This window comes from Cebidichthys violaceus, unplaced genomic scaffold (genome assembly GCF_023349555.1).
Source record: "Cebidichthys violaceus isolate CVI_PGR_0920_01 unplaced genomic scaffold, fCebVio1.0.p SCAF_8, whole genome shotgun sequence".
Taxonomy (NCBI): domain Eukaryota; kingdom Metazoa; phylum Chordata; class Actinopteri; order Perciformes; family Stichaeidae; genus Cebidichthys; species Cebidichthys violaceus.
Genome location: NW_027176964.1, coordinates 1784606 through 1805000, shown reverse-complemented (window position 1 = coordinate 1805000; position 20395 = coordinate 1784606). Strand labels below are relative to the sequence as shown.

Below are 20395 nucleotides of genomic sequence, written 5' to 3'. Positions count from 1 at the left end.
CTAGAAACCGTTAGAAATGGCTATCCCTAGCTGTAACAAATCAGCAGACTATTAAACACATATTTCACTTTTTACAGGCGTTTTGTGTGCCACACTTTATCTTGCCAGTGAAATGTTACTTCCTGGAGTCTACACTTGTTGCCTGCTCAGAGCCTAAAAGAAACTGGCGCACACCATAAAATGTCAAATTTAGTTTTTTTGCTTGGATTAATACGTTCTATATAGCATGTCAATGAAGGGGCTTCATAAGTGCTGCCAGGTTTTGGAACTATTTGAGCCAGGCTATCTGTTTCCTGTATTTGTGTTGGCCTTAACTGAAAGATGTGAGAGTGCTATATATACTCTTTGGGAAATACACTTATTCAGTGTTAGTATCTAAAACAGTATTTGACCAAGGCAGACGGGAAGAAAAGTGTTGGCAAACATGATGTGGACATTTGCATACATTCAGTATGAAATCAACGTTTTAGAGCTGATCAAGAAGAGAAGAGTGCACATACATTACCTTGTACTGTAAAAACATTTGTTTTGATGGTGATCAGGTGATCAGTTTCACTTGAGGTGGATTAGGAACCAGTTGAAGATGTTGTCGACTGTTCTTTGACTTTTCTTCAGCCCACTATCAAAGCCTGACTGTAGCCGTCTAGTGGAACTGTTCAGCGGTCACCACGGCGCTGAGGTTCCTGCATGATACAGAGCTCGTCCAACAGTGGACAAAGAAGCTCTATCAACCAACTCAACACTGACAACTGAACCATCGGGACAGATTGAAGTTCCTGTGGCCCATTTCATCAGGGTCAATGAAAACATTGAATATATTGTGTGCTACTGGGCCAGTAACATTGTCCATTGAGTGAACTGGCTTTCTTTTGTTGGTGCTGATTCTGTTTTTCGAGGGCATACAGGTAGTTCATAGTTCTAAATGTTTCTTGTTCCACATTCACAGAGACGGAAGATGAAGTAGAACACGAAGTAGAGGAGGCAGCAGAAGAAGGTGGACACACACACACACACACACACACACACACACACACACACACACACACACACACACACACACACACACACACACACACACACACGTAAAGTCCTGCACCAGGAGAGAGATGCACTGTACATGTAATGGGGACAAAAGCTTTGTGAGATGATATCATGCCAATATTTTAACATGTGTGTGTTTCTCTTTGCAGCAGCAGAGTTTGTGGAGACAGAAGAACAGATTCAGGACGAGCCCACAGGTAACATTTTGTTCATTCTACTTCATGCTCACAATGATGAATTCTGCTGTATATGACCTAATTCTCCTGTTTCTCCGCTCTGCAGTCGGGTTTAAACCATCAAAAAATCTAAATGTTATCGTTTCACTTTGTTATAGTAATTTATAGTTTTTTTTCTTCATAAAAACACAAACTTTTAATCCTAAGAAAATAAAAGATTGTATTTTTTATTGATTAAAACAAATGTCATTAGTAGTTTTAATGATGTATTAAACTCTGCATAGAGGTAGTGTAAACAGCTCATAATTCATCTCTAATATCTATTTATGTTGTGAAAACATCTCCTTCAGACTACTAGATTTATTCAAGTTTATCACCAAAAGTACATTTTACAGATTACATTTGAACACATCACGATAACGTTATAATCTAACTTGAGCCAGTTCTCATTTTTACTTAGCAGAACCTGAAGGCATCATAATGTAACTGAAGTGAACTTCCATGGGTTAGCCGACAATATGATGCTCCTTCCAATGCGTTACGTTTAATACAAGAGCAAGAAGTAAACATCCTGTTTGTGCTTTCCACAGAAACGTAAAGGCTGCCGCGGTCGTCGTGGTAACGGAGCAGGGACCCAATGACCTCGCATCAGCACCGTCTGAGCATGCTCAGAGCGATGATGCGCCTCTCCTCCTCCACAGAAAAGAAATTGAGTTGTCATGACAACACTCTCTTCCCCGTGTGTGTGTGTGTGTGTGTGTGTGTGTGTGTGTGTGTGTGTGTGTGTGTGTGTGTGTGTGTGTGTGTGTGTGTGTGTGTGTGTGTGTGTGTGTGTGTGTGTGTGTGTGTGTGTGTCTCTCTCCCCCCCTCTGTTTTCACACCTTCCTTCAAATGTTCCTTTTGGTGTAAATGTGAGATAATGGATGAATTATTGACTTTTACGGTACTCCCGTTTTTACCCTTCTTGTTTTCCCCTGATCCCTTTCTTTCTTTCTTTCTTTAAGTAGAGCACCTGTTTCCATTTCTGTTCAGGGTGATGTAGTTCTGTGTGACTGAGGCCAGATGGTCAGGCCATTTGAACTCTATGTGCTCTACTTGCAGCTAGTCTTATCTGCGAGAGCTGTAACATTAAACCAGTCTGGAACTTTATTTTGAAGTCTCATAGTTTGGCTTCCTGGAGCTCAATTCCGTTGCTAACCAAACTTGAGGCCAAAGTGCACGGCTGAGCCAGGAGATCGGGGTCTATACAGTGAGGTGGCTTTGTTGGGTCAGAAGCTTCACAGATACTAAACTTAGCAAACCCAACACTGCAGAGCGTCTCCCCTCTGCACCTTTCCCTCCTGCTGAAAAACATCTGCTTGATGGAGGTAATAATAAAATATTTCAAATTTAGTAATCAAACTAAAGATGTAATGTTCTGCCACTCTATTGCAGGGCAAGTTCAGAATTACGAAGAACATCTCCATTCAGCTGTGTTTAGTTCTGGTCACAGTGTTGTAGATTCTATGCAAAGCTGTCGTGATCTCTCTCACCCACCTCCCTCACCCCTCCTCACCCAGCCAGTTTATTTACCACTGAGTATGAGCCTTATGCTAGCATGTGAATTCAGAGAGAGCTTGTGAGTGTGTGAGCATGTGTGCGGATGAATTCCTTTTGTTTCCCATGATGAGCATGTCCTTGTGTGTTGACAAATCTCTTCTAATAGTCAACCCTCTCAGTGAGCCCTAGAGTCGTGATGTAGTTTTGAGACTGTTGAACTATTTTCTCCTTGTTTGTTTTCTCGCTACCTTTACCTCCGTGTGTTTGTGTTCCGTCGATTCCTAGCTCTTAATTCTTTCCGGATACGGTTACAAAGACCATCAAACTAGCCTATCGAATCATTTTAAAATGAAGTTGTAACTTTAAACTTCTGCTCCTTGAGTTTAAACTGTGATGTAAAGTAGGACATCATGGATGGTGCAAAGCTGTCCCACTGTGGTGTAAAGATTGTTTTTTCAAACACACCAGCTATACATGGATCTGGTCTAGCAGGCTGATTCGGACAGGAGAGTAACACTGAAGCATTTTAACCCCGTGTGACCCAGACTCCACTTTGTTTTCTCTGAATCACAAAGGGTGAAATGCATCAGGCGTCGTATTCCTGTGGAAGTCTGCCGTAGCTGATGGACTCCAGTTAAATGATCCGACATCTTTGTTTTTATCATCAGTGACGTGTTTTTTATTTACTAAAAGGGAAAGTTGGCGACACGTTTCTTTAGTCACTCTTCCCTTTTCCTTTGTGACAGAATCAGAATTTGTCTTGGTGTGTGTTTCAGTCACTGATCCTCTGTAGCAGGGGCCCCAGGCCCCTGAGGGCCCCGTTATCAGAGAGCAAAACATCATTCCATCACAGAACTAAAATTGTGGAATTAAGAGAGCGTTATGCATCTTATTTTGAAGGCGATGGCCAGATCTGCAGGTAAACATCCTCTGGTGTCCCTGTTGCATCAGAAGATATTTTAGTTTTGGGACAATGGGTGCAGCTCTGTGGAGAACACATTCCTGTTGGGATGCTGACAAACAATATGTAGATCTGATGTTTTAGGATAAATCACAACACTACTGTTAGTGGAAGAACAGAGACCACGTAAAACATACCTCTTTTTTTATTCTTTTATTTGGTGTCACAGACCCACTTTGTGTTTCTAGTCCTGACATTTTGTAACTACCGGATTGTTTTCATGGTGTGCAGTTGAAGTTTTTGTAGGATGTCTCGTCCACTAGCTGGTCTTTTCTACTTCCTGACACTTTGTAAGTCAATGTGAACTGTAAAACCTTTTTAACATTGAAGATTACAGTCTTTACCAAGAGAGAGCTTCTAGATTTTTAAAAGTTAACATTTAAAAAAAAAAAAAAAAAAGAATTTTCTGAAAATACGTTGAAAGCTTTTCACAAAGCCATAAGCTGTTTGACAGGCATGTTTGAGGGGCTGTGCTACTTCAGGACAACTTTTTATTCTCTAACAATACAAAAGGAAGAGCAATAAAATAAAGCCGCAGAGCAACCACACTGCAGCAACCCGGTGAAACCAATTAGATCTCTTTCATTACTGATCTTTGATGAGATGTCATGTACGCGCTGCGATGACATGGACAGCGTTGCTCCCAGACAAAGGAGGGGGGGGCAGTTGTTGACGGTCTGCTGGAAACGGTAGACGAGCTGCAGTCAATGAAGCTCCACAGTATTATGAGGAAATACAGTTGTTGGTTAACAGCTGCCTCAGTATTGTCTGCGGGTCTAATACTGATGGCGTTTAAGTTATTGTGAAGTAATGATGGATTGTGGAGATTTGAAGTGTCACAGTTTTCTGTAAATGATCTTTTGCTGCAATAAAAGGTTTGGGACAACAAAGCAACGACTCGTCTTTTTTGCTGAACACGTTTTGTGTGTTTGCCACTCACTTCCTCTAAAAGCCAAAATGAAATTCAAACTCCAAAGCTGTAACATCCTTGTACGACAGTAAAAAGGGGAGAAGAGGAGCGCATCACATCAGCGTAGTCTGTGACTGAGGGGCCTCCCCAATTCCATTTAGAACTTGAAGATGTAATTATAGTTACCTTTATAATTTGTTAAGTTCACTTTCCACAGATTCTTTTAGAAACCTCTGGTACTAAAAACAGAAGAAATATAAAATCATGAATGTAATACCCGCTGCTGTAAACATCCACAATATTCGTGGTGGAAGAAGTACTCTGAAGTTCTGCATTCATTATTCTACATCAGGTACATATGACTCATTGTTCATACTGATGCATGAATGCAGAAGTTGTACTTTACTGTTGAGGCTGGTCCATGTGGAGCTAGATTCAGTCAGTTTGGTGGTTTAGTCCAGTGGTTCTTGGGGGGTCTTGAGATCAAGGGTGTAGGGTTGGTTTAAACTTAACAGACATTTTTTGACAAAAAAAAAAAAGAGCTTTTACAGTGTGTGCATTATCACACACACGTACAGAAACACACCGTGTTGATTTGGGTAAAGGGTAGATCTGTCCTCTACTAGTCTGTAAACTATTACTGACATGAGATCATCTGAGAAGTTCAGTGAAAGGGCTCTTTGGTGGTACTGCTAACTCGCACACATCCGAAATGTGATTATGGAGTTCCACCCAGAGCCCTTTTATTGTAGGGCTCACAATCCAAAAAGGTTGGCCAACCGCTAGTTTAATCTTCAACAATCATTGAATGTTAATGTACACGTACCAAAGCTGAGACCTTATGGATCCGACCCGCTGTGCTGCATGTCGTCCTCTCGCTCGCCTCCTGTTCCTGACTATCCAGTACATCATTTAGAATGACTGATATGAAGGTGGAGAGAGAGACCAGGTAGCTCAATATATATAATATAGAAATGCACAAGATAAAAGGAAACCACAACACATCAATTCAGTTCCATCCATCACATGTTGCATTTAAGAGGAGTAATGAGAAGAAGCCAGGAGAGCTGGAAAAAGTAGACTCATCTTGACTCTTGTATGACCAACAAAGCATCCGAGCAGGTCAAGCAGGTAGAGTCAGACGAATAAGATCCACCTCTATTCACTCAATCTTCTGCACAGGAGTCAGTCAACTCTTCTGTATACAGGGATGATTAAGACTGAAATATATATTCTATGTCATATTGATTTCAGCAATGGTAGGTTTATTACACAGGAGTTGTCCCAGCTACCAGACACTGAGCTCATTGGCATTGATTTGGGAAATTGGAGGATTTGAATGGCTTGAGGAGTTTATATTCTACAGTAACATAAAAATTTAATATGGTGTGGTATTTAAAGAATAATGCACCTGAAATCAAAATGCACCTGTGTTACAGATCTGGACACACTTGTCTGTGTACTGATGTAACGTTCAGCAGACAGAAACCCAAACCGTTTGGGTTTACATCTGTCTGTGTTTTTTTTAAAGCTGTTCGGGAGCCGCAGAGCGAAGGATGCCCTCCAGAATATCCACCTGAAAGACAAGAGGGACGCTGTGGGTTGTTTGTCATGTGAGTCGACCATCGTGTGTCTATGTAACTGAGGAAAGAAGCTTCCCCGCTGCATCAAATGCCTTCAAGCTAATGCACATTAACAGAGACATCCATATGTCAGAACAGCCCAGGATTACACTGAATAGTAATTAGTGTTGTTAACATCTGGAATCGTTTTGTCCCCAAAATAAGAATGAAATGATTCAAACTTCCACAGAGTTACATGACAGAATACTATTGAACTTGATGTTGAATTTGTTTCATTATTGAACTGCAAGTTGGTGTCATAGATTGAAGAGGTTTTACCTGTGATTAGTTCATCTGATATTCCAACAGTGCTAACTCTAGATTAACCGTCTATTTCTACTGTGAAGTCTGAAGAAGAGCTTTGCAAATTCCAGCTTGTTCTCGGGTGCTTTTATTGTGAAACTCTTAACACTGAAACAGAAAGATGTTTCTGTTTAAATCCAAGCTTCCAGTCTAAATGACCGATGGTGCTGATTTCTTCTCTTCCTATTCAACTGTCGCTCAGAGGACCTTTGTCTCTTTCAGTTGTCGGTCTGGTTGAATCATTGAACAGCGTTTTGTATTCCATCTGCTAAACTAAATAACATCTATGAGTAAGAAAGCACCAGAGAGCATTCCTCTGAGACGTCTCACTGGACACAGGCGAGCTTGTGGCAGGAGATTACATTTCTAGTAGTGTAAAAGTATGAATAATAATAAATGAATAATGCATTTTATTAACATTCTAAATATATCAGCTACGATAATGGCTAATCCTCTCTTATAATGAGCTGAAAAAAACTGAAAACTGTTCTTCTCCTGGAAGGACTGCAACAGTAGTGATAACAAAATACAGCACAGCAAATTTCAATACATATTAATATATGTGACAGTACACAGTAAGATGTAACAAAAAAAAACATTTCCCTTATAACTGCCGTACAACAAGCACCTCTATCAACAAGCCATGCTCTTTGTGCTTAGAACTTTGTCTGAGCCTCTGGACACACAAGTATATATAATCAATTAACATATTTTCATGTCGTTTTTATGGCTTTGCATAATTCATTTTTCTATGAATCGATTTACGCTACAGACATTTCTAGCCCTGCACAAAGGCCACCGGTCCTCAGTCGTACCTGGCTGCTCTCTCCCACACTGAGGTTCTTGAGCAGGTAGACGGTCACGTGTCCGTCACTGTCTCCTACCAGGACACAGTCTGTCTGTGCGGCGAACAGCAGGGACTCCATCTTCACACCAGCCGCAGCAGGCTGCACAATGATCGGGTCCAGGCTGAAGTGTACATGCAGGACAAACGTGATTACTCTTGGCACAGGTTTCACATCAGAGAGACAAATAGAGAGACGGAGAACAATCCCAGACACTCACATGCTTAAATTCAGGTCCCAGATCTCCAGTTGTTCCTCCTTAACGGCTCCGAATACCGTGGCCCACTTCGGGAACCACTTGATGTCACACACTGCTGTCTGGGTGGAGCTGAAGCCTAACATGGGGAGATGGTGGTCCTGCTTCCACAGCTGGATGGTCCAGTCAGAAGAGCAGCTCAGGAACACATCCGGACTGAGTGGACTCCATGTGATGCGGTTCACAGGACACTGAAGGGTGAGGTGTGACTGATGTTACTGAAGGTCTCTCTGACTAACCCAAAGATCAACATCAACAAGTGGTCACATCTTGATGATTATTCTTTTAACCCCAGAAGATATTCCTTCTAGTATACCTTAAAGAGCGTGTGCCAAAATTTATATTAACTAACTCTACTCAGAGATGCTTATTTCTCCGTATTTGTCCCCCTGAGCTTGTGGCATGCATGTCCTTCACTGTGCATATGTGGATAAATCCTGTTCATCAAGAAATAACAGTGTCACTATTCAAAGAATTCACATTCCTGCAAACCAAAATTAATTAAAAGTAGCAATATCACTAAAGTTAAACATTTTACTGCATATTATAGGAAAGAGTTAATGGCCAGTAAGCAATGCATTGTGGGACAGAGCATGAATGGATTTGAAACAATCACTACTGATGGCTTCTGAGGCCTTGTGGTCTTTGTGCTTATCAGAAGGAGAGGTGACTGATGGACTCACAAAGTGCTTCCTGTACGTCTCCAGAAAGTGCTGATTGTTGGAACAGGAGCACTTGTGAATGAGTCCTTCTAATGTGCCGACCAAGTAGACACTGGAATCCTGGTGCAGCAACGAAACACGATTACAATGATGACAACAATCACTTACAAAGTCAAAGTTCACTTAAAATCAACCTTAGAAAGAAAAGTGTTTAACTGAAAGTCAGCACTGCATTATCACAAACGATATCTGTGAATATGGTATTTTCCACAGAAACAAGTTTTAAGCCCAAGAACTACATTCTAGTCAACTTATGTTCTCTCATCAACTCACCGTTGGATGGAAGTCAAAACACAGACCAGGAGTCAGCGCTGACAGAACACTTTCTGTCTTCGCCCCTCCAGCCTTCTTCTTGGTATTCTGGATCTTCTTGAGCTTCATCAGGTCTATTACAAGATAGATGATGGGTGGATAGATTACGTTATACAGACGGACGGACGGACGGACAGACAGACAGACAGTGGTAAAGCTATGGGCCAGTACCTATGCAGTCGAGGCCACTGCTGCAGATAAACCACTTGCTGATCCTTCCGTCTGCAGCCACAGAAAAGAGAGACTCTACCATCTCCCCTCCTGTCAGGCTCAACTCCTGCTGGGTCCATCTGAGCTGCCACACTGGATCCAAGTGCCTGTTGGGACATTCACTGCACACACACACAAGTAAAGAACGTTGTCTTCAGTGTGTGATGTAAGAGCTGAGCTGTCCACACGCACCTGCTGCTGAGGACACATGACTTGCTGTCTTGACTCTTCACATTGTAGATAGCAATGCTGCCGTCCTGCATGCCCACAGCCAGCTGACTGGGGTTATTGGATGAGAAATCCAGGGAAGTCACAGCGCTGTCACACTGGATGGCACGCTCAGGCCACTGCAGAGGAGAAACGAGACAACATCTGGAATGGACAGCTGGCACTCAGTCAACCTTCTGCATACAGCTGAATACACATGGAGCCCCTGAAGCTACATAAAGGAGTCATACCGTGGGATTTTTGAGAGACCAGCAGCACACCAGGCCTGGTTTTTGTTTACTGGAGCCAGACTCACCATAGCCCACACCCAGAAGGTCCTAGCAGAGAGAGCAGAGCACAAGCAGACCTCTCTTAGTGAACATCTGTTTCTGTCAGCTGGAAACAGTTTTCAATTGTTTAGTACAAAGTAGTTCAGGTGAAAACTACGGGCAGTATTTTCTGTGGAGTATCCAGCTCATCTGGAACATTGTTTCAGTACTGTTACATTTTTCACATCCAACTTTTTTAGGTCAACACCACAACTGAAAATTCCATTCACCTCCAATGTGTGTTGGAGGTACAGTATCTGAATGGCTAGATTGATTCCAGAAAATTCAAATAAGACTGGTGCTCATTGACGGCTGATAAAACAATCGACCAATCAGAGCTTTGTAGGTAGGCTTAAGAATGCGTGCCATCTTTCTACATATCTAGTTAGCTACATTTGTGAAAAAAATGAACAGAAAAATGGTGACAGATGTGGATGACATTGATGCAGCTGTACAGATTACTGTAAGACGACGTAGAGAAACAACTCTTAGATTGACATATGCCTTTAATAAATGTAAAACATGTTAAAAGAATACTTTGCTCCCAAAATCTTCATTTGTACATCAGCTCTTCACCCCGCATTCCTTTGAATTCTTGAAGAATACTTTGTTTTTCTCACGAGAAATCCAAAAACTGACGTAACAATACCAAAACGATATCAAAACATCTGTTTACTCCCATTTAGTCTGTGCCTTTCCATCTACATGTCATGTTTTCCTCATAATTAGTAGTGGGGGGTGGATATCATTGCATGAGTGAAGGCTTTGTAATCCATAATATGTGGAGTTTAGTGCATAAAGTCAAGCTCAGTGCTCACTCTCACCACCTCTGCCAGCTAATGGGGCCTCTAACACATGTGACTTCAATGTTCTATGTATTACTTTATTTCATATCGAATGATATCTGCTCAATTATTCTTCTCATTCTTCTTATTATCACCATTCTCTCTCCCGTTGTCACAGGTTGTGGGGCTGAGGATAATGGTGTTGTAATGTCCTTAAACTGCTGCAAAATGTGACTGAAGGAATATTGGAGGACAAAAACATGTCCGTTTACAAACTCTACTAATTCAAGTCTCTAGGGCTTTGGACTTTTTGACTTGAGACGCAAGCTTGAGACTGTTTATGCAGAAGGGTTTTAAATAACAAGGCTTTAATGAAGATGCACGTGTTTGTGAAGTAGTGAGCATACGACTGGATAAGTGAGACTTGGATTTCACTTCACCTGCTGTGTGAGAGTTTGTTAACTTTGCTTTCATGTAGTTTTGCTGTTTTTAAACACAGCCCCCATTCATTTCAATTCATCCAGACTTCTCCATTTTTGGATTCTTTGTTAACCGTGGAGGCATGAGGGAAAAACAAGGTTTCCTTCAACAATTCAAGGTAACACGGGGAGAGTAACTGCTATACAAATGATCATTTTGGGGTGAAATGTTCCTTTAACAGTTCCTAGCAACCACTACTGGGGTTAAGAGGAGAATGTGTATTTGTGTGATTTTGGTGAGCTACCCCTTCAAATAATAATACAGACTAACAAAATGTTGTCATCTGCAGTGACATACAGCAGGCATGATTTACACTTGTATTCAGTTTTGTCCACATTGCTAATAAGCAGTGCTAACAAGTCCCTTACCGGGTTCTTCTTGTTCCACACCATGCTGCTGACGCTGCGTCCTCTACTGAGCTCACAGCTGAACGCCCAGAGACGCTCCACAGCTGGAGACCGAGAGCTCTCTGCATCCTCCTCCCTCTGCTCCACCACACTGACTGGTTCTGATACAACCGTTCCAAAAAAAACAACCCTGAAACTCATTTCAATCGTCACATACATACAGGTACATACATGACTTCTGGATTTAACCTATCCTCAGCCTTGATGACATTAAACCTCTTCATCTTATCCATTAGTATCCATGAACACTTCATCTGACCTACATGTATGTATGTGTATTGTATCTGCTGTTGTGTATCAGTGCTGCTGATGAGCTGACTTTACCTTTGGTTACGGGTAGCTGTCTGTAAGCAGCCAGCTTGGGTTGAAAAGTGTTTCCCAGAATGCTCCTCTCCATCACCAGCAAGCAGTGCTGGAATCTCTCTGACAGCATGATCAGCTGCAAGTCTGACTCAGCGTTTATACCGCTCCCAAATGTTTCCACTTCTTTCAATGAGCTAGCAGCACTGGCTGAAGAGAAATAAAATAAAATGATACATGCAAGTTATTGCAGAGCTCTCCTGAATTCCACTCTCAAAACTGTAAGAACTGTGAATCATCAAAGGAAGAATATAGGTGCTTTGTAATGATATTGTGTCTGGTCAAGAGGTTACACCATGCAGCATCCTCTCCAGTCCTTCACTGGTACCTGTGCTGGCCATGCTGCCTACTGACACGCTCCTCTCTGCTCCTCTGCTGGCGTCCTCTCCAGCCTCGGGATAGTCAGCCCTCCCTACTTCCTGGCTGCACAGCTCCTCACACTGCTCGGGGCTGATCAGAGTGTCATACATGTCCCAGGTGGTGACAGTCGTAGCTGTGGGCATGAAACATGTTAAAGACTGTTAAACACTAATGATAAAGATTAGTTCCATCAAACTAATCATCACACCAATTACTTCATTAATCAACTGACAGGAAAAATAGATTTTTGTCATTTCTCAAGCAAAAATGAACTGGTTCCAGCTTCCCAAATGTGAATATTTTGAGAAATTGTAAATTGTGTGTTCTAGCATTTCATTGTATAATAAGTGCTGACAGTTGCTAATAATAAATAGATATTGATTATATAGACAATTTCTCTGTGTACTACGTGGATCTGTTTTGTTGTTCGACACAATGATAGTTAAGATACTTGACTTGACTAATTAATAGCACATCAATGATCTGTGTCTGTGTGACAGCGCTGAGGCTCAAAAAAGGAATCCTTATGACACACTTACGCTGGTAGAAATCTGTTACCTTAAAGCTGCACTAAAGTGATGTATGGGCTAATTATGTGTGATGTGGTACCAGCTGACTGTACCTGTAAACCCTTTTACTCCCCTGTGAGTTTATTTATTTCATTCGGCTCAATGTGTAGCAGCCACAGAGACCAGATACTGTGTGTGGAGCAGACAAACCCGGACTCCTTGGTTATTGTCCTCTGCGACCGGTTCTTGCAGAATTAAAAACATTCACAGCCTGTTGTTGAGGGGATCACAGTGGACCAGTTAAGTTGTGAGGGATGTTCAGGTGTGCTGGGACTGTACAGACTGTCGTGTTTTACGCATCTGGGATGTTTGCTGCAGTCCATGTACGCGTTGGTTTGGGAGTACAACCGAGGCTTGAGGACCACAGGACTTAACATCTGTAGACCCGTCACCCTGACCCCTGTGCTTATGGAGCTTGTCCAGTCCCACCTCAAAACAACTACCGTACTGACCCTCTTCTGGAACCCCTACAGTTCAACATGGCCCTCCATTATATCCTCCAGCACCTGGACTCCTCACCCTTTTGTGGACTTCAGCTCTGCCTTTCATACCATCGTCCAGGCTCTATTGCAGGCCACAGGATTTCCTGTCTGACAGGAAGCAGCATGTGAAGCTGGGGAAACACGTCTCTGACCGTCATCATTTTCCCCTCGACGCGTTCCTTTTGTAAACCAACAACTCCAGGCACCAGTCCACACCTCTTTGATTTTTAAAAAAATGTTCACACATTTTTTTCATACTTCTATTGTACTTTTCTTGATTTTTATTTTAAGTCTCGCAAGGCAAAAAGCCTTGGATGTCAAAACCTAATTCTTATTTTAAATCCCTTGTTTCCAACAACAGGTAGCAAGCTCCAAGAGAAAATAATGAGCCTTACCTGAGTCCACCACCACCATGCTGTCGCTCTGGACCTGTTTGTTTTTAGCTGCTCCATTCAAGGTCTGTACCGATCGATCCACATATTTATCGTTGCCCGTTCTGTTTCTGCACAGCTCAGCATACTGATTGTTCCTCTCCCTGTAAAAACGAGGAGAAAATGACACTAGCTTGTTAAAACCAAAGACAATTATATATTTTTCAATTACTGACCATAAGATAGAACTCCCTTCTGTTTTACCGTCACATACTGTATTAGTACGTGTCACAGGACGGTTGCGCGGAGAAGCACGTGTCAATCACTGTCTCATTTGCAGTTCAGAAAGATTAAAAGTGGTGTGTATTTCCTATGCGTATTGTGCTCAATACACATTACTTCACTCACATGATAGCTTCTGCGTCATCAGCATCCACTGACGCTAAGGTGCTCGGCATGTCCAGCAGTGAAATGCTGTCTGTCTCAGAGATGTAGACATCAGTGACCTCTCTCAACATGTCCTCTGTCACATGTTCTTTCACTGTGTCTCTTTTCCCCGGCACGTCTAACAAGGAACAAAAGACGTGAAACGGAAACCACAGACAGCGCTATGTCGTCTGTGACATTCAATCATAATCAGATGCCGTAGATGTAACTTTAACACATGTAACAACATTAAGGATGGAGCTAAAAAAAAATAGAATATAGCAATCAAAGCAAATTCACTTTGGAACCTGGGAAGTTGATGGGCAGGTCCCGTTTGGAAAATGTATCCTCAATCTCCTCATTCATGAACTCTATGGTAGACTGGCTGGATATTCTGCTGCTTCCTAATATTGACCTGGAAAACAATGTCAGAGCACATTTTTACAGGAACACTGTGTGGTAACACTTGGCCTAACGAGCTACGTGGGACACAAAGGACATCACTGATCAAAGATAAAATGATTATTTTCCTTTTCTTATCAATAAATCATTCATTGGACTATGTCCAAGCGATTTCATTGATTCCTTGTTTAGTCATATCTAAACCGGCTGTCTATGGAAAATAGCATCTCATCTCATCTCATCTTATCTTCACCCGCTTATCCGGGATCGGGTCGCGGGGGCAACAGCTCCAGCAGGGGACCCCAAACTTCCCTTTCCCGGGCCACATCAGCCAGCTCTGACTGGGGGATCCCGAGGCGCTCCCAGGCCAGTTTGGAGATATAGTCCCTCCACCTGGTCCTGGGACTCCCTCAGGGTCTCCTCCCAGCTGGTCGTGCCTGGAACACCTCCCTAGGGAGGCGCCCAGGTGGCATCCTTACCAGATGCCCGAACCACCTCAACTGGCTCCTTTCCACGCAAAGGAGCAGCGGCTCTACTCCGAGTCCCTCACGGATGACCGAACTTCGCACCCTATCTCTAAGGGAGATGAAATGGGTTTCCTCAGGAGGGTGGCTGGAAAATAGCATCATATGTCATATATTTAACAAAGTTGCTGCTGGTTTTTCTCATACAAGTAGTCGTATCCACACACTCTCATGCCACCTCAGATCAGCTCCAGCTGTTGGACCATCAGGTCAGAGATGTGTAAAAGAAGGAGCCCTGCACCTGGAGAAAGGCATGGTGAAGCTCCCGGTGGCCGCTGTCTGATCTGATGCTGATCCAGCAGAGATCTCATCCAGAAACAACCTGCTGGCTTTGGCCTGTGCCACTGCTGGATCTGCCTGGTACAGTGGCTGAGGAGTGATGTCATTGTCTTCTTCATCAAACACCTGCAAACAAGACAACGATTAGCCACCAATAACACTGCTACTGCATTAGCCTGCTGCTACAAATAGGCTGTAGAAGGCACAAAGATAGATTGGCCTACTTGTAGCCTGTAGGGAGGGTATAAGTTACCCGAACAACTTGTCTGGGAGTTTGGAAGGCGCTCTTCTCCAGAACTTTGCTCCCACCAGCCAGGCTGAAACATCTTCTGCTTGCGCAACCGATGATGCTGTTTGTGTCTCTAGTACTTTGGTGGACTCCATGTATGCCTGATACTGAAGTATTTATTGCTCGAGAAGAACTAGGAGACAAAATATCAATGAGCATTTATTTCAGTTAGCATGGCTTCACTTTGTTTGCCTAGAGGGAGACCGGGGTTGGTCGGCACACTTTTAATAATAGAATATTCTAACCAACAGCAAATGAAAAGTTAAGGCCTCAGCTACAGACACATATGTTTTAATGTACACAAATCTTTTCTAGGAGATTGGTGATTATATTCATGTTGTGCATTAGTGCCGACCAGCCTCATCACAGTGTAGGTTGGCACAATGTTAAAATGGACGTTTCCAAAAATGAAGCAACCAATAGGAACAATTTAATTTAATTCAAACAATAGCCAGAAAACATGAATTTAATAGAATATATCCCCATTTTTCAAAGCAAACATTTTAAAGCAATTAATCAGTAGGAATATCTAATCTCTTTTGTCAACAGTTACAATATTGGACTCCAACCAACCACGCTCACAATTGACCCAGCTTTGTGATGAACTTATGTTAGCCAGCACGCTTTCAAATCTTGTATCAAAATGAACCTGAAGTCCCACGTCCAACACCACAGTTTACACTTTCAATGGAACTGAATTGTTACCCTGACCAAAAAGTTAACGACTCCCCAATGTTTTAAAACAGTAGAGGAGTGCCGTTAAAAAATGCAAACATTTGATGTTCCATTTTTATTTCTGTGACCTTCAAAGGACCAGAAAACAGTTGTATTCCAACCAACCTCGGCCTAATACACAGTGTGGAAAAAACAAGTGCCAGTACTCCCCTTATTCACAGATTGGCGTATAATAATATTCCATCTGAAACATTATCATGTTAAGGTGGTGTGTTTGTATGTTTACCCATAATGTAAATACATAAAGTATCACTCTATAACATATTGTAGGATGCCTACAGCCTGGAATCAACACCAGCCAGGCAGACAGGGTGCTCCTATTATGATAAAGAGACACATTCTGAATTTATATATATATTATTTATTTTGGACCAAATATTATTACTATAGATACTGCTCAGAAAGCGTAAAGAGATTAACATAAAATGGTTAAATAATTATAAAATTTGTTTCCACATATTACAGCCTTGTCTGGACATTAAAGACATGTTTGTCCTTTAAAATCATATTGTGTAAACCAAAGGAGATGATTCAGACAACTTTTAAATAATGTGACATGGAGAGTGTAGAAGGGGGAACCGGCGGCAGCTTTTGAGAAGGTCCGGTGTGATGAGTAGAAGGTCCGGTGTGATGAGTAGAAGGTCCGGTGTGATGAGTAGAAGGTCCGGTGTGATGAGTACCGGTTCACTTCGAGCTCTGCTAATAAACACGTTGACAAAAAGAGAGGAAAAGAGAACTTACGGCCTCAGAACCAGAGTACTTCTCTTCTTTCGTTCTTCCTTCGCAGTCACGTCAGACATGGCTGTAGCGTTGGTGTTTGCCTTAGTTGCCACAGCAGCGTGACGCGCCGTCTCGCTGCTTCACAATGGCGTCACATGTCTACATGAAGAACTGTCGGAGATCGAGGCACTAAAGTAGACCAGGTCCCTGAGGCGAGATTAGGGCTGCAGTCCCTTCCGGTTTACCAGTTCCACGGTCCTGCTATAGTGCACCAGCTGATTAGCATTACTGGTGCACTTCAATTCAACAGAGCCATCCTTAATTATATTATCTGTCCATATGGCAACAAAAAACAGTTCCTTGGGGCTGAAGTGATGCATGAGCTCTTCAATTAGAGCGCAGACATCATAATTAATTATAGGCAAAAAATGATATGTGCGGGAGGGTCAGTCTACTGGTCTGCCACATGCCCTTTTTGATGCTACCAGTGGGGGGCGTATATGCAAAGGGTTAGGAACATTTCCATAAGACGTTGAACTCAGGAATTTTGGACATTTTGCACAATTTAAATATAAAAATCATACAGAGGATCCCCAAAGTCATTATGATCCATCCTCTACACACCAGGGATGTCTGAAACAATTTGCACGGCAGTGTGGACCAAAAGTCTATAATCAAACCAATAAATGTGACTTCAGTTAAAGTACATTTTAGTTGAAAGGTTAACGTCATCAAAGTCAGGTGTGTAAATCAACTGTATGTTTGGAACAATATATTATGCAGCTGCAAAAACATAATAAAATAAAGAAACAACAAAGAATATAATAAATTCAGTGTATTTCTTTTGTTTGTTTGTTGATAATCCAAAAAAAAGAAAGAAAAGAAACTGCCATAGAATCTTCTAGCTTACTTTAGAATTAAATTGTCTTGGCAGGTTTTCTTCACCATACTGTCTCTTCCCTCTGACAGGCATACTGTTTTATTTCCTCATTCATTCAGTCCCTATCAAAGCACGTATCGCAGTCTATTAATTAGAATGTAAATCCTGGTTGTTTACTATGTTTTTCAGATGAAAATCTTGCTTTTATGTTGTGTATGTGTTGCCAGTCTTTTTCTTTTTCTCAGGGTTAGTCCACTAAGAGTTCAGGGTCAGGCTCAGAGTTTGTTAATCCTGCTCTTTGGAACATACCCAGGTTATCTTTTGGTTATCTGATCGAACTAACCTTAACAACGACGATCCCGTAAAGCTGTCCTACGAAGCTGGTTATGAACTCAGTAAATCATCCCAGGGTTTCTCAATCTGTGAGACGTTCACATAAAGGGGCGGTGTTTGCAGCGTATGACCAATCACAATCACAAACAAGTCTGCTGTCTGCAGAGCGGCATATTTTACAAATAAAGAGAAAACTATAATATTAGACAAATACGAAGAAGTTTAGCACATAATTCAGGCTAAAAGAAACAAAGTTTAAACTGATGAATGCAGGAAGGACAGTGGGCAAGAAATTGCTATCTGTGTGAATGTGTAAACTATACCGAATTATAATAAATAAATCACTGCTTAATAGGGCCTATAATTACATGTGTGTATTCCGTTAAGTTAATGTGTTGCTTAGATGTATTCCTATTCTTTTATCTACAACACTGGCAGTGTCAAACATACTTATATAATATTAAAATATTAGTGAATATATGATTTGAATGTATGATAAGAGAATACATACATATATTTTTATATTCGCTCCCAAGTCCAATTCACACTGCTGTCACATTGCTGTCACTGCTGTCATATTGTCACACACGCCATCAGAAAACATCTGCAACACATTCATTTAACAGAATACACACATGTAGTCACATCTGTTGTGCTCTAGATGAAGCTGTGCTTTTTTGAATCTGTTCATTTACACATTCACATAGTGATTTATTCAGAGCTTTTATATGAGTTGATCTCTTATCTAGAACATAACCTACTCTGGAGCTAGTTAGGCATTCAGCATCTACCCGATATACCTGTATAAATTGTTGGCGCAGCAGCCATCAAGGTGTTATTTTAAACAGTGTACAGTTATTTCTAGACATTTGACTGCTGAGATGCCGTGAGTCCTGAGAAGAAGACACTGGAGGGAGTGAGGGTGTCGTGTTTGGTCGTCTCTCCTCCCCGCTGGGAGGAGCTGAGATACGGATTCATCTGTAATATTGGTGGAGTGCCCCTTTAAATTGGGTTTAATAATCTTTGGTTAACACCCTTTTATATTGACTACATGATAACTGTGGTGTCACACATGCATTAGATGAAATGATGTACAGAGGTGTGTTACAAGGCTTCAACATTGTGGAGACTGATTTGTGGTTGTTAGGTTCCATGAGGCCAGAAGTCACAGCTTTTTTACACAGCGACGTCAACTTAATAAAAAATGGTCTCTCTGTGTGAAATGGCTAATACTAACATCATCACATATCATTGGATTCACAAGAGTTTCAGCTTTTCAGTCAAACACAATTCATGTAATTCCACGACTCTTTAAGGATCCCAGTATGTAGACATCTTTAACAATACCATTTTTAGAATAGAAAGTAGCACATGTATGCTGCATGCAAACAAATGCATGGTTTTTGCACAAAACTGCACGTGATCATCATAAAGTGTGTGTGTCTGTAAGGGGAGACTTGGAGGTATCCATAGAATCATTTTTTCATTCACATATCTTGAGGTGAGGTGTCAAAGGACCCGCAGTTTTCCATTGTCAAAATTAACCTAAGTTTGGAATGTTATTCAGCCGACACGCTAGCATGACATGGTTGGTACCGATGGATTCATCAGGTCGTCTCGTTTCTTGATAACTTAAATCTTCAATCCAGCTCCAAAACTGAGTCAGCCTTCAAAAGACAGTATGTCAGCATTGATCGCCGGCGATTGCACAGATCTCATAAAAATAAGCCCTTTGGACACAATATGATGTGACATGGTGCAGGGAAAGATCAAAACTCCTATGATGTCTGAATATGACCCATTAGAAAAAGAAACACCACTGCTCTGATGCTAGCAAACTAACAAGGGTTAAGTTAGAATGATTTATTCAGTCTGCAAAACAACATAAAGCTAAAGATGGGTAGATTCATAAAAGAAAAACTCCTCTGTCAGCAGCAGGAGAGCTTTGAGCTAGAGAGGAACACGGTCTCCCCCGCTGGCAGTGAGAGGAATTACAAATTACAAAATGATGATTATTATTTTATTTTTTTAATTGAGAAAATACAAACATACAAGGCCTCTTTACATGTCTTAATTAACAAAAAAATAAGTTTGCCTCAAGTTGAACAAGATCATAATCAAATCAAACACAAAAATAAAAAAATAAAATAAAAATACACAAATAAATCAAATACAGGGCTATCTGACATTTATTAAAGCTATCAAGTAAAGAAAAAAACGTTAGAGTATTCTTGTCTTCACCAAGTTTCAGTTTACTGAAGAGTTTTAACTCATTCTTCCAATGATTCAAACTGGGTTTAGTCTTATAAACTATCTAGATCTGCATTTATGTGCACAAAACGTCCACAGTAGCAACACTTTATTGAGGACAAAGTCTGAATTCCTGTTTTCCACCAGACATCAAATGTAACTGTCTTCACTGAGAAGGAGGAGAACTCAGCCTCCCTGGACTGTAACCAGCTCATATCACACAGTATTATTTGAATATTATTTTGAATGCAATAATCTGTATTGCTAAATAAGTGACAGTGATGAACTGGTATACCCTTTATTGGGTTGA

General features: G+C 41.4%; 2 protein-coding genes across 8 annotated transcripts in view; one reads left to right on the top strand and one right to left on the bottom strand.

The window, feature by feature from the left end:
• asph (aspartate beta-hydroxylase) overlaps positions 1 to 4607 on the top strand; it is a 30475-nt gene extending 25868 nt beyond the window's left edge. For 5 of the 6 annotated variants that reach the window (XM_068737928.1, XM_068737930.1, XM_068737926.1 and 2 more), the window contains 3 exons: positions 947 to 994; positions 1191 to 1238; positions 1808 to 4607. In XM_068737928.1, the coding sequence (XP_068594029.1) occupies positions 947 to 994; positions 1191 to 1238; positions 1808 to 1815 (104 nt within the window). In that variant the 3' untranslated portion in view covers positions 1816 to 4607. The remainder of the gene's footprint in view (positions 1 to 946; positions 995 to 1190; positions 1239 to 1807) is intronic. The other variant, XM_068737927.1, reaches the window with a different exon arrangement.
• Positions 4079 to 16858, bottom strand: dnai4 (dynein axonemal intermediate chain 4). 2 transcript variants are annotated; one of them, XR_011105425.1, is made up of 18 exons: positions 16644 to 16858; positions 15132 to 15300; positions 14841 to 15004; positions 13982 to 14088; positions 13656 to 13812; positions 13272 to 13411; positions 11794 to 11958; positions 11430 to 11615; positions 11067 to 11206; positions 9356 to 9442; positions 9090 to 9244; positions 8859 to 9019; positions 8649 to 8761; positions 8337 to 8435; positions 7618 to 7844; positions 7368 to 7521; positions 5454 to 6203; positions 4079 to 5103 (listed from the first exon to the last, which is right to left on the bottom strand). XR_011105425.1 is itself a non-coding variant. In XM_068737922.1 (17 exons), exons 1-17 carry the CDS (start codon positions 16700 to 16702, stop codon positions 6153 to 6155), a joined length of 2334 nt encoding a protein of 777 aa, XP_068594023.1. In that variant the 5' UTR covers positions 16703 to 16858; the 3' UTR covers positions 4079 to 6152. The 2 variants fall into 2 exon arrangements, 1 of the variants encoding a protein (XP_068594023.1); XM_068737922.1 differs by having other exon boundaries at positions 4079 to 6203.
• Positions 16859 to 20395: the final 3537 nt, after the last annotated feature.

What these genes read in the sequence shown, in the direction of transcription:
- dnai4 (XM_068737922.1), bottom strand. Translation starts at nt 16,702, where the DNA reads ATGTCTGACGTGACTGCGAAGGAAGAACGAAAGAAGAGAAGTACTCTG. An exon ending in GATGACGCAGAAGCTATCAT is followed by an intron (nt 13,412 to 13,655) that starts GTGAGTGAAGTA and finishes TCGTTTTTACAG; the next exon opens with GGAGAGGAACAATCAGTATG. An exon ending in TCATGTGTCCTCAGCAGCAG is followed by an intron (nt 9,020 to 9,089) that starts GTGCGTGTGGAC and finishes GTGTGTGTGCAG; the next exon opens with TGAATGTCCCAACAGGCACT.